This window comes from Chenopodium quinoa, unplaced genomic scaffold, assembly GCF_001683475.1.
Source record: "Chenopodium quinoa cultivar QQ74 unplaced genomic scaffold, ASM168347v1, whole genome shotgun sequence".
Taxonomy (NCBI): Eukaryota; Viridiplantae; Streptophyta; class Magnoliopsida; order Caryophyllales; family Amaranthaceae; genus Chenopodium; species Chenopodium quinoa.
In genome coordinates, this window is record NW_018744878.1 from 2,647,946 (window position 1) to 2,661,350 (window position 13,405).

The 13,405-nt window shown below is 32.0% G+C and overlaps 1 protein-coding gene across 1 annotated transcript; it reads right to left on the reverse strand.

Moving 5' to 3' along the window:
* Window positions 1-1,986: 1,986 nt before the first annotated feature.
* On the reverse strand, window positions 1,987-3,703 carry LOC110705510 (zinc finger CCCH domain-containing protein 23-like). Its single transcript, XM_021883396.1, has one exon. The coding sequence runs from the start codon at window positions 3,561-3,563 to the stop codon at window positions 2,520-2,522; it is 1,044 nt and encodes a 347-aa protein (XP_021739088.1). The 5' UTR covers window positions 3,564-3,703; the 3' UTR covers window positions 1,987-2,519.
* Between the last annotated feature and the right edge of the window lie 9,702 nt (window positions 3,704-13,405).

Here is a 13,405-nt window from a genome sequence, read left to right on the forward strand (position 1 = left end):
GACCCACGTTGTCACAATCCCTTGACTATATCCTGTCTTATCAATAGAATTTAATTAGCACTACATTTAGGTTAGGTAATTATGATTATAATAAACTAATTAATAAAGTCATCTCTTTAGTAGCAAGTGGATGAGGAAAATTGTTGCAAAAAAATAATGTTACCTTATTTTGAGGATAATTGATTAGGACCACGAGTAATTTTTTTCTAATTCCACGTCACTATGATAATCCAAAGTTTCTATCACCCAATAAACATAATTATTAGATCAATCTTTAATTAAATTATTGTTTAATCCTAGTTAGTTTAATTAATTAAATTTCTTAAGAGCATATGCATATGTCCAAGAGCATGCAAAGACTTTAAGTATGCTTTTGTTTTCATCAAGGTTGATTAGCTTGATATAATTAAAGATACATAATTATAATGATAGTGGATGTTTTTAGAACCGGATACCATGAAATTGATTGGCATCCAATATTAATTTAAACACATCAAATTATTATCTGATTAATAGATTATTAATAAGTCAATGAAATCATAGTATCATGCTAAAGTAAGATTATTAGTTGAAGACCACTTCAAGTATTGGATATTGCTAAAATAGAATGGAAGGGATAGAACTAGAAGAGTTAAATTAAAACCCACAAATAATAAAGGTTGAGTGAATTTCATCATCCAAAGTGAGTTTAAGATTCATCACAGCTCTTAGAGGTATAAAAGTGTTTTAAATTGCTCAAAAATCCTACCCACTCTTTCATAAGAAGGTTAGATTTGCTCTAAAATGATAGCCAACAATTAGGTGTAGACATATACATTCTGGTACAAACTCGATCCGAACAATAAATGTTTACCAACCTTGACGCTATTTTTAAAAATGAAAAGAAAAGCATACATAATACTCATGCTTCTTAATTTTCTTTTTTTTTTTTTTTTTTTTTTTTTTTTTTTTTTTGAATCAAAGCTTCTTAATTTTCTTTTGATATCTCCATTTAGAGGTTAGGAAAATATATCAAGGAACAATAGGAGATAATTAACAAAAAATAAAACAAAATAAAAAATAGCGTGATGAATGAGATTTGTGAAGCATAAAAGTGGTATACCAATCTAGAAATATGAAGTTATTTAAATAAAAAAATAAAGTGGATTGGTGAATAACTGGATATCATACGGGTATGTTTATGAGACTCATTAGATAGGACTAGTGAGGGCAATAGAATAAAAATTAAATATCATGTACCTCAAATTAAATATTTCAAAAGACAATTCAATTTTTTTTTTTTTTTTTTTTTTTTTTCTGTTTTCTCAATCTAATTATGTAGCAAGATATGTGAAAGTTGGCCGTAAACTAACATTGTGGTCAATAGCTGAATCGCTCTTAGAATAAAAGTATAATAAGAGGAATTTTGCTTAAGATAAGATCAAATGCCAAAATTTGTGGGGCTAATTAGTTATTATGATTGTATTAACTAAATGGCCTACATTGAGTAGCTTATTGGCTTTAAGCCTTTAAGGCAACATTTTGCATAAGTCTAACAAAATGGTCAAGATAAGATCAAAACAATCTTCGTTTGACTTCATAATTAAGTGAAGAGTGTAACCTAAGTGCATCTCTTATTGATTGCGATTGGGGAAATTTGACTCTTGAAAATATCGGAGTAATGATAATCGTTCCAAATTTTATATAATCAATCAAATTAAAACGCACAATGTAAGTCCGATATTAAATCATAAACCATATCATTACTCCATACTGTAATTCATATAAAGTAGAGTATTTATTATTTACTGGTAAGGATATCAAGTTATTGCATCAGTTACTAAATCAAATAGTACAACATTAAATTTGAAGTTATTTATAAAGAATCAATGTCTTTTTCAAAGTTCTTTATCAGTTTAATCTTTAATACTCGTATCAAAATGTGGCCAAGTAACAAATTTAATTAATCTTGGATAACATTGAAAAGAATAACAAGAAAAGCGCTAATAACATAAATTTTAACAATTCACATTGATTGAAACCAAGATAAAACGCTCTAATTACATAATACTACGGAGTACAGTAATATTTTTCATAATCATCAGAAAATCAATAATCTCGAAATTAGACCCATAACCATAATTAACATCATAATATAGGCCGTAGAACAATAACAATGAACAGAAGTGCATTCAAAATACAAATTCCGACTACCCTCCAAAAAAAATTTAAAATTAAAAAAAGAAAAATAAAAGTAGATAAACATCTTAATACTTCCAAATCATCCAATCACTAATAGATCTTCGCCATCTGTACATTCATCTTTTTCCCTTTTTTTTTTTTGAAATTTCCATTTTTACCCCGTCAACCAAATGCCTCCAAAAAAGCATCTCTCAAAATAGGAGACATTTTAGTAATTTCACCTCTTAATTTTTTTTTTCCTCAAATATTTTTTTTTCCAAACAATATTTACACTAGAAAAAGTTGAAATTCGTCTTCATCATCATCCTATTCACAATCATGAATTACCGAAAATACCCTCACTTGATTAGATCAGAAACCCACCCAAAATCAGGCCCAGAACTCACTGAGTTAACTCGGTCACAATCCAGCGAGTTCTCCTTACTCAGCTTCGCATACATCCTTGCCCTCAAATCTTTCCCTGATTCAACTCTTTCCATTGGAACTTCCTCCTCAAAACCCACTTCAAACGGGTCAAATAGCCCAAGCCCAGATCTATTCGGAGTTGTCGGCCCACTTGACCCACCACAAAGCCCACTTCCCATAAACCCTCTTGGACTTCTCGGCGAAGAACACCCCATCTGAACCCCCCAAACATTCCTTGGGCCTGCGTTTGGGTTTGGGCTCGGGTTCGGACTCGGGTTTGGGTTCAAGCCCATCCCAAGCTTACCCAACTGTAACCCTCTCATAGCACTAGCAAGCTCACTCACTGACGGCGACAACGGCGGCGAGTCGGGAAACGAGTCAAACACCGATGTCGGCGAATACCCGACAAAACCCTTACACGTGTCACCACCTCCGAGTCGGCGGGGTGACTCGGAGAGCGAAGGAAGGACACGCAACTGCTCAGGCGAGTGAGCGAAGAAGCAAACACGGCGTTTACAGTGAGGCCCATCTTTGCACGGCTGAGTCCTGTACCGTGCGGGGTGAAGCCAGCACTCGAACACCCCGTGCGCGTACTCACACGAGTCACCTTTCCGGCAACTCCCACGGCGGAACTCCGGGCACGCCGTGCCGGAGTAATGGTACTTCCGTGGGTCCCTCCGACGAGCCTTCTCACCCGGGTGAGCGTACGGACACTCAGTCCAGTCATGTGACCTGCCACGTACGCACTTCCGTACCTTAAACTCGTACATTCGGAAGTTGTCGAATGTAAACGAGTCAAAGGGGAGATCACTCGACTCAGTGTCCGAGTCATCAAACTCAGATGACGGTAAATACCTCTTCAAAGCAGCAAAGTAATCGTTTGTTTGAGGGGAGAAAATGGGGGTCGTTGGATCTTCATAAGGTGGGTCCCATTGAGGAATATCAACCGTCGGATGTTGGCGATGGATCATCATCATTTCAAACCCAGTATTTGATTTGGTTAGTGTGTTTCTCTCTCTAAAAAAAATGAAATCTTGTGAGTTTTTCTCTCTCTAAAGACACAGACAGACAAATGAAGGTGGGTTAGTGGTGAAAATATAATATGGGAAGGAAAGAGATATCCAAAACAACTGCTATAAGTAGACGTGGGAAATGGAATTAACCGTGGTTAGGTTAGGTTAGGTTAGGTTATATTTTAACTAGGGTTAGTTTAATTATGGAGAAAATCTATTGGGTTCTACTAGGGTGAATAGGAATGTTAAATAAAATAAGGTTTAAAAAAAAAAAGATGGGTTGTCTGTCACGCTAAATTATGTCACCAACAGCCGACCTTTCATTTTCTGTGTCCTTAAGGTTGTGTTTGGTTGATGGTAACGGGTTATGGGTTTGGGTATGGGTTATGGGTTGGTGGGTGGGTGGGGTGACAAAAAGGGATGTTTTTGGGTTCTTTATTTCTCACCATTCGTACAACTCATTATGATGTGGACGGAGAGAGATTAAGGTATTTTTATGACGGAAAAAATCTTTTGATATTGTAATTGATCGATGGAATCGAGTCAAGTTCTAAACATAGTAAAACATAGCTAGTATAAGCAAAGTAAATCGTATGAGATAAGTGTGTATGACTATAAAGGATCACGTGGAATAAATCGAAAATGACTTTAAATTGATACGAGAAAGCAAATAAGAAAAGAATGGTATTCTTGGGTATTATGAGTATAATATCTTTTTCCATTTTTAGATGTCTAATTTTGTAGAAAGAATCAATATTCATATAGATATATTGGTAGTGATATAAGTGATCGGATTGATAGATAGATTTGTTGCACGTACCTCATTTTTATGCATTTTTTCAAAGTTTGTAATTATTTTTATTTCTATTGTTTCAACAAGTTATACTCGTAGGTGATTAATCTGTATCGGACAAACACTAGCTCAAGTCGTTTAGGTAGTACAATTGAAGTATTTTTCCAAAAAAAAACCAAATACCGTAGATTTAAATCCATTCGATATTATATTTGGTATAAAAAAATTTCTATATTGATTGGACATTTTTTGATTGGACATATAATTTGTGATAATAATTTTCTACGCATCAACGTCATTATTATTATGATTATTCCTTGCCATTTTTTGAAATATTTAACTAGTACGAATACAATTTTGTATAAAAAAAAAATTCCAAAAAAAAATCAAAACATCATCTATGTTTTGAAAAGTATTATTATGCTCTAAAATACTCCTAATAGTAATCCATCCAAAAGGAAAATGATAGTGGGGAAATTTTCAATTTTTAATGGGAAAAATATATATACTCATAAATTTTATTTACCTTATCTTAAAAAACGTAGCATGCCAAACAAAACGCAAGTTTTAAAGGGATATGGATATTTTAGGTCAAAAAAAAAAAGTGGGACCCAAAAATGGTACCATAAACACGGTGGTAAAAGGCCATGTAACCACGTGGGGTCCACCCCGTACAAAGCGCATTAATATCGAATCAACGAGAATTTTGAAAACCCCATAAACAGCCCATCTGAATGACGTTCACCTAACTCAATAGCTAACCGCCCGTCACGCTTCAGTTTCCCCTCCGCCAATAGATGATCCAAATACATGCCACTTCACTGGTTCCTTGGAGAAAAATTTAAGTAATTTACCATTTTCTAACATCAAAATTACTCGATATTACTCCTTCTGTTTCGTAATATTTGTATTGATTAGGATTTTTTACCTATACTTTATGTTAATCGTTACAAATAATGTGTGAAAGAGGTAATATTTATTTTTAATATTGATGGAAATAATAAAATCAATAATAAATTAATAATAGTAATATAGGTCATGTTCTAATCAGATTAGTTTCGGTTCAGTTCAGTTCAACTTTTAATTTCCTTCTCTCATAAAATATTCATTTCAGCTAAGTTTAGTTCAGTTCAGTTCAACTCAGTTCAGTTAATGAGAGCAGACTCATAGTTTTAATAATAATTAATAACTGATAAATATTAAGCTAAACAAATGTGTAATACATAAAGAATAATTTGTTCTAGTTCCTTAAAGTCTATGAATGGAAAATAATAGGTACCAATTTGTTCTAGTTCTAGTTCTAGTTCCTTAAAGTGTATGAATGGAAAATAATAGGTACCAATTTGTTCTAGTTCTAGTTCTTTAAAGTGTATGAATGGAAACTAATAAGTACCAATACATAATTAGAATTAGGGCCTTCACTTCAGCCTAATTTCATTTCAATTTAGTTCAATTTAATTCCGTTCAACTCCAATCAGTTCAATTCAACTCATTTCATTAAATATGACCAAATCCTTACATAATTATGATATGGATAGAAATTGATTGTAAGTCTTGACCATTGAGCACTAGCAATACTAATAACCTTCAAAGTTCAAACTATACTAGCTAAGCCTAGATCAATATTTGAGCATCACCCAAAAAGACAAGAAATATGCTTGTTTATGAAAAGTGACTGATTGAGTTTAGTGTCCTAGCTAATAAATTAAGAGTGGTTTGTAAAAGACAAGATCACACATATTAATCAAGTACATACTGGATGAATGGACGAGTGATGTACTGTTGTGGCCTTATATATTGCTCCCGTCTCTATTTATTCTTCATAATACTAATTGAAAAATCGTGAGAAAAAAAAACGAAGTTCCAAAGATAAATTGTGACAAGATAATGACATATTTTGTTTACCCTATTTTTCACTTATTTTAGATATAATATAATATTTGTCAAGCCACTGGTTAAGGGGCCTCTATTGGATGTTCATTCCCAAAGAGGATTTATATTGTACCTTCTGGTGTGCTCTAATTCTAAGGACACTCACAAGTGAGGGGGAGTGTTGGAACCCAATGTGTATCACTTGTGAGTGTCCCACATTGGAGAAAGAGGAGAGGTGGTTTCACTTTATAACGTAGAGGAGTAACTCCTACTATTGCCAATTGGTTTTAGTATGGAAGCTCCAAAGCCTTGTTTGTGGACCAAACTCTCCTCCTCCTTATTCAGGTTGCCCAGACCCATTTCATATTGTTTTGAAATTTATCATATAATTATATAAGATATCTAAATAAATATTTTAGAGTTATAAATGTCCACATACACTATTTTTAAGAGTTCAAATTAAAAAAAAATAAAAGCAATTTATTAATTAGAGCTATTATGTAAATAAATATTTTATAGACATGACCGTCTCAACATTATTCATAAAAGGGGTAAATATGTAAATAAAATATTTTTAGAGGTATAATAGTCTCTAATAATATTTGTTTCCTCTTTTCTCCTTGGGAGGGTGTTTCCTAATTTTTGCTAGGGTTATCCATCCCCATCTCCCTCGTGATTATTTGTAGGAGCTATCACTAGTTCCTTGGTTAGTGGTAAGTCCCAAAAATCCCTTTTTAATCGCTTATTATAATAGACCTCATCATTATGATGGTCTTGATCGGTGTATAAATGATTTCTCTTTAGCCATCGGAGTTTCTAATTTGCTGGTAGTGGTTTGTACGACGTTGAACCAGTTGTTAGATCAACGACTACAATTAGTCGAATAAGGTTTTAGTCAATTCAAAAACTACCAAATATCGCAAGGTCCCCTTGTAGAAGAAGGCTGCAGAGGACAACAATTCAAGTGATGAGGGTATTCATCAATGTCAATACTCACTCACGATCGTAGTTCTACAGAATTAGAATTGTTATTTGATTCAATTTTCTCTCGTCAAAAAAATAATAATAATAAAAAAATAATAAAAAATCATTATATTAATTGTTTCTGATCTATTTTATAGATACAGTATGACTTATTATTAATGAATTGATCTTCCCTTTAAAAAAAATTTGAGCTATTGAATAAGACAAGTTAAGCTAAAAGCCAATTATCTCAAGAGGCCGAAAAAGGGAAACAAGGATTAATTACAAACGCCTGTTACCCCCCAAAAAATAAAAAACTTACTCGTATGACATAAAATTAATTTCCCTCTTAATTAAATTTATCCATCATTTTGTAGATATTTATTACGAGAGGTAATTTGACACGCGGAGAAGTAACAGTGATCACTACAAAGTGTACGGATTAAAGATAAATCGGTGACACGTGGGAGATGATCGGGCCATTTGATTAGGAAGTTTACAAAAATAGAAAAAAGAGTGGTAGACAGGGGACATGTGGCAGTTGAGTAACCGCCGGATTTCAATGAAACTTGATGGCGGCGAACTGTAGTAACCAACTTGCATCGTCCTCGATTTTCGAGGTCGGCCTAATTTTTATTTTTGTAAATTTAGGGTTTGCGCTTTTAGTGTATGTTAGTGATGAATGATTAAGTTTACTAATGTGAACTACTATTACATGACGGTATTTGAATACGATAACACTTTATATGTTTAAAAGACTACTGATCTTAGTAAAGGGATAGCCTTTCAAAAAAACACACGTATGTGTTCTACATTGATAAAAGATGAGAGTATTTGAGTACAATAACACTTTATAAGTTTAAGAGACTACTGATCTTGTTGTTGTATGGTGTTGAAAGTAAACCTTTTTTTACTTGTGGAGTGAACTCTTACTCTTAATAATGCAGACACGTTTACACCTATATGTTTCAATGTTTCACATGTAATGAAAAATTATATGCTAGCTTATTGTAGTTTAATTATCTTCATCAATGTAATCATACTGATTAGGTCCAATTAGATATAGCTATTAAGTAAAATCAGGACTGGTCGATGCCCTACATCTAATAAATTCAATTCAAACAAGTTCAAGTAAAGCAAACTAACCTTTGTATAATACTCCATATATTTTATCTTAAGTTTAGATAGAGTCATTATTGTGAGATCTAAAATGCATATAAATTATTGGTTTAAATCATGCAAGTGTGCAACTTTTAGGTAGAGAATGAATTCTTTTTCATGATCGACATCAACCCCTTTTGTTCTTTTTATTTATTTAACCCTTACAATTGACTAATGGAGTGCACTATTGAAGAACATCCAAGCTTAAGGCTGTAGTTCTTAAATTGATGATGACTGATGATAGACAGGCACTAATAACTTAGGACCCCTCCAATTTTTTGGACTAATTTGGCTGGATTTTATTAATTTTTGTATGCCTCATTTAGTAGTGAGTTCCTAAATTTGGGGCGTAGCAGGTCAGATGTAGTGTATGCCAAAGCCGGCGCTATACTATTTGGGAAAGAAACATACTTCAGAATTTATTAATGTTTATTTCATTTTTTAAAAGTTGAATCAGCTATGTTAGCTAGTTTAACTTAAGTAGAAGTAGATGATTGCAATAGTGATAGTTGAATCAAGCCCGGAAATATGTTTTATACTATACCACCTTCTCTCACTGCCTCACATGAGAGCATGATATTTGTGTTACGTTGACTATTGATACTATGTTAGAGGATTATCTCAACCAAAAACTTAAGTTGATGGTTGAAGTCCACAAATATGTTTTATACTCTGTTACAATTCATCACGATAACAGATAACATAGAGTTTTATGAGAATATAGTATTATAGCCCTTCCAAATACTCCTTCAATTAAACACTTAGCTTCTTTTAATTTTTAATAAGTGTTTGGAAAAATGAATTTATTTGACCAATTAATTTAAAGGGTTAACTCGCTCTACGAATTCAGTCTTATTGTTATTTGGTGAAATAAAGTTGGTTATGCTCGGCATTTACAAATTTCTAAGACATGGGAAGAGTAGTTTTTATTTTATTTTATTTTAAAGTAGTTAATTGTAAAAATTCAATAATATTTATAACAACTTTATCCTCAAGCTGCTAAGAGATTGTTTCTTACGAGTAGTGGAGTACTACAGAGTACTCTGTACTAGTATAACTTATTTTCGTCATTTTGTAAGTTCAATTAATAAAACAAACACAAGTTACAAGCCAATTTTATCATCAAATAGCTTTACACAATGTAATTCTTTTAAGGTTGTTTGTTGTGTGTCATCATCACCTCCGATCCTTAACAACTAACTAGCTAGGTCAAGATAAGCCCTTAGTCACTCTACATACGAAGAACCAATCAATAAACTTTTTACTCCTTCTGTTACATATTATTCACAACAAAGGAGTATTATTTATGAGACATAAAATATTCTTTTGTTGCAAGTAAAATAACTGGCTCTTTAAGCCTTAACAACCAGCTATCCAATAATTAGTTAACAAGACAAAGATCTAAATTAATCATACTCGGTACCTCTATTTTGTCCCAAAAATCTCCCTCAATTAAACACCCTTATAGAATGAGCAATGTGAGCAACTAACTATCACGTGATATATCGGATTAGAGATGGTAAGATATTATTATTACAAAGTCACGCGGATCTAAAACATATGACACGTGGTTGGTAGATAGGGAAAAAAGGGGTCCCACAAGAGTGTTCCTTTGCACCATTCCGTTTCACTCGTGGCATTTGGATAACACTCTACTCAGATCTCCTTGATGTTGACCTTCTTCCTCTCAACCTTATCCACAACAATTTATTTTTCTTTTTTTAATAAGAAATAAAAATAATATTAAAATAATAAATTCCTAATTTCTTGGATTTTATTTGCCATTTTTACTCGTGTAGTCATATCTATACCATGCTTTCTATTTGTTCAACTATATAGTCTATATTAGATCTTTCCGCATTGTTTGGACCACTTTTGGTCTACTTCCTTTTGTCTTCTTCCTACAAATGAACATTTTTACTTGTGAAATTAGTGTCATATTAAGTGCATTTTCATGATTTGGTTGGATTATTAATATATCATTTAAATTACACCAACCCGTACGTAGAAAGTTGAAAGTTTATAATTGATCCTCAATTGAGGATTATGGAGCGGATGAATGGTGTGTCCCTCACTCTCTCCACAAGTAATCTGAGTTCGATCCTCACCACACCTCTTACTTGATATGGGGACACTCCTCGTATCTTACCGTGTAAAAAACAAATAAAAATTTATCCACAGTTATCATATAATAAAATCTATAGTTAATTATAAATTATTCGTGTATTGGATATTTATTTTCATAACTATTCTTTATGCACATTAAAGTAATAACCTTATACGAAGTATATTACATGTTCAAAACTTAAGACGTGCTCTTTTCTTCTAACATTTTTCAAATTTGTCTAGTACTAGTATTCCGTAAGAAAGTCCAATCTATTTGAAATTTTTCTATCCGGACTATCCTAATACAAGCATGCACTTACCAACGTCTTATGCGAACTTGTTGGAATTAATTATATTGTATCCTAATACACTTCGTATTAAAATTTGATATTGTCAACAAAATTCAAACTAAAACTAAGCTAAAATTATCTTCATTGACTAACTAACACTACAAAAAAAATGAGAATAGGCAACACTTAAGATTGCAACACTTACAGAAATGATACTCTTAGTAATCTAAAGCAACAATATTTATTTGTTACCTTGAACTAAAGTAACAGATAAAAAAGTGTTGCTCTAGAATATATAAGGCTACAGTCGCTTAAAGTGTTCCCTTTTTCTAGTATAAGACAACAAACATAATAATTGTTGCATGAAAAGATAACAATAACAAAACTATTGCTTGAAAATGTAACATTAATATCTGTGTTGCCATCTATGACAACATTTATATTAAAAAGACAACATAATTTAAGATATTGCTTTTATGGCGAGTGTGTGTAATGTGTGAGATATATATATATATATATATATATATATATATATATATATATATATATATATATAGTTTGGTGGAGTTGGTGGTGAAGTCATCTTAAGTTCGAGCCCTACAACATACTAAATGCTTGGGAGTGGCAACATTTAGCAACATTTTATTATCTCCTTAGATGGCAACATTTTTCATTTGTTGTCTTTGTAAAAGTGTTGCCTTATGAATTATTTTACCTTGGTTTTCAAAATTGTTGCCTTTGAATAAAAATGTGTTGCCTTATGAATAGACAACGAGGGTATATACTACGCCTCATATGTGTTGCCTTAGCTCCAAGGCAACACTTTTTTTATATTAGGCAATGGTTTTTCACTGTTACCTTTGCTTTATTTTGTTGAGTGTAAAACTGATTTTTATTGGAAATCGATTTGTATTAATAAAAATTTACTTTTGCAATCAATCAGAATATTGTAAGACTATTAGAAATTAATTATATAGATTAGAAATAATAAAAGCAATAATATAATCAAGCAAAGTAAGTACGTACGTACGTAAGGTAGGAAGCAGGGAGTTGTTAGTATTCATCTGATGCTGAGTATTTAATTAATTGGCTATCATTAGAGCTACAAGTTGTGAGCTAGCCAACAATAAATTAAAAGTCTCACATCAATGGAAAATAAAAATGGGGAAAAAAGAAACTGATAAACACTCACACCAGTCAGCAAAATTGCGACATGAGAGCAACCTTTGTCTATTTTCCAACATAAAATCTAGGAAATTCAATTTTCCATTTTCTTTTGTATTAGTAATAATAATACGAAGTGTAGTAATAATAATAATAATAAAGAGTCACTTTCAAAAAAATGTCCTCAGTTTTATCTGCAAAATATCAGCCAGGTCTCGTGATTGGTAAGACTTGGTCACAACTCACAACTTCACTACTCGTACTATTCTAATAGTGCACTCCGTAAATGTGTTGTACGCATATGCTCGGGAAATTGATTTTGGTACACCCCTATGTGAGAAGAGTATAGAAAACCGTGCTCTCACATAGAGGTGTGCCAAAATCAATTTTGTTGTATATATATATATATATATATATATATATATATATATATATATATTGTTTGATTGATATGAAAAATGAATATTTACATTAATTGAAAATAGCTTAGATTGTTTATATTATTTGATGCGGATTTATGTTGCTCAAATATGTGACTTGTAAAGGTTTGATCTCCTCGTTAAGTTGAAAGCAAGAAGATTTGGTACGAGTACGTACTTTGTTTGATTTGGTCCAATTTATATGAAAATTGGATAAGCAATACGAAGTATATAATATTTAATGAATGCAAAACCCCAAAAGTGATCATGATTTACAATTATATACATCAGAAGTACATTCATTTAATTAACATTTTAGTCCTCAATTAGAGACTAATTCTATTCATGCATAGTGTTTAATTGGGCCTTTGCATATACCACTATACAAGTATATAAATGTACTTATCGATGCATAAATATTAGCAATCATAAGACCTATATTATGTGAGGAATAAATGTTAGAAGTAGGAATGTAATTTAGATACACAGGGAGTATATTTTTATTTAATACGAATTTAGCGTTTTTATGATTAAGACAAGTTTGGTGGTAAGGGCTAAGTATGCTAACAACGAACACTTACTACAATCACTTTCACTAGAACAATAGATGGATGGGGAAGGAGGATCAGGATAATGAAGAGGAGGATAATATATAGAATTTTTTTTCACTACTTTCACCCACCTCTCTCCATCCAAAAAGTTATAGTATTGTTTTTGTAGGATTTTACTAAAAATGTACTCTTATCTTTCCAAAATCCAAACTACATAAAATGTCCATTAGAGTGTATTGAAATTTACTTCCAAAGACATGTGCATCAAAAGATAACCCCAAGAAAAAAAAAAAAAGAAAAAAAAAAACGTGTATAACACAATAATTGTATCCATGATGAAGCTAAGTTATACTCCGTAATTAATTGTGAGTTGATGCATATTTCAATCATAAATCTATTCTTCAAAGAATTTTATTTATTTTTTAATTTGGACATCTGCATATTATTAAGTTGATTAGCTCCCGTAGTCCCGTGTGATGCACGGATC

What these genes read in the sequence shown, in the direction of transcription:
- LOC110705510 (XM_021883396.1), bottom strand. Translation starts at nt 3,563, where the DNA reads ATGATGATGATCCATCGCCAACATCCGACGGTTGATATTCCTCAATGG.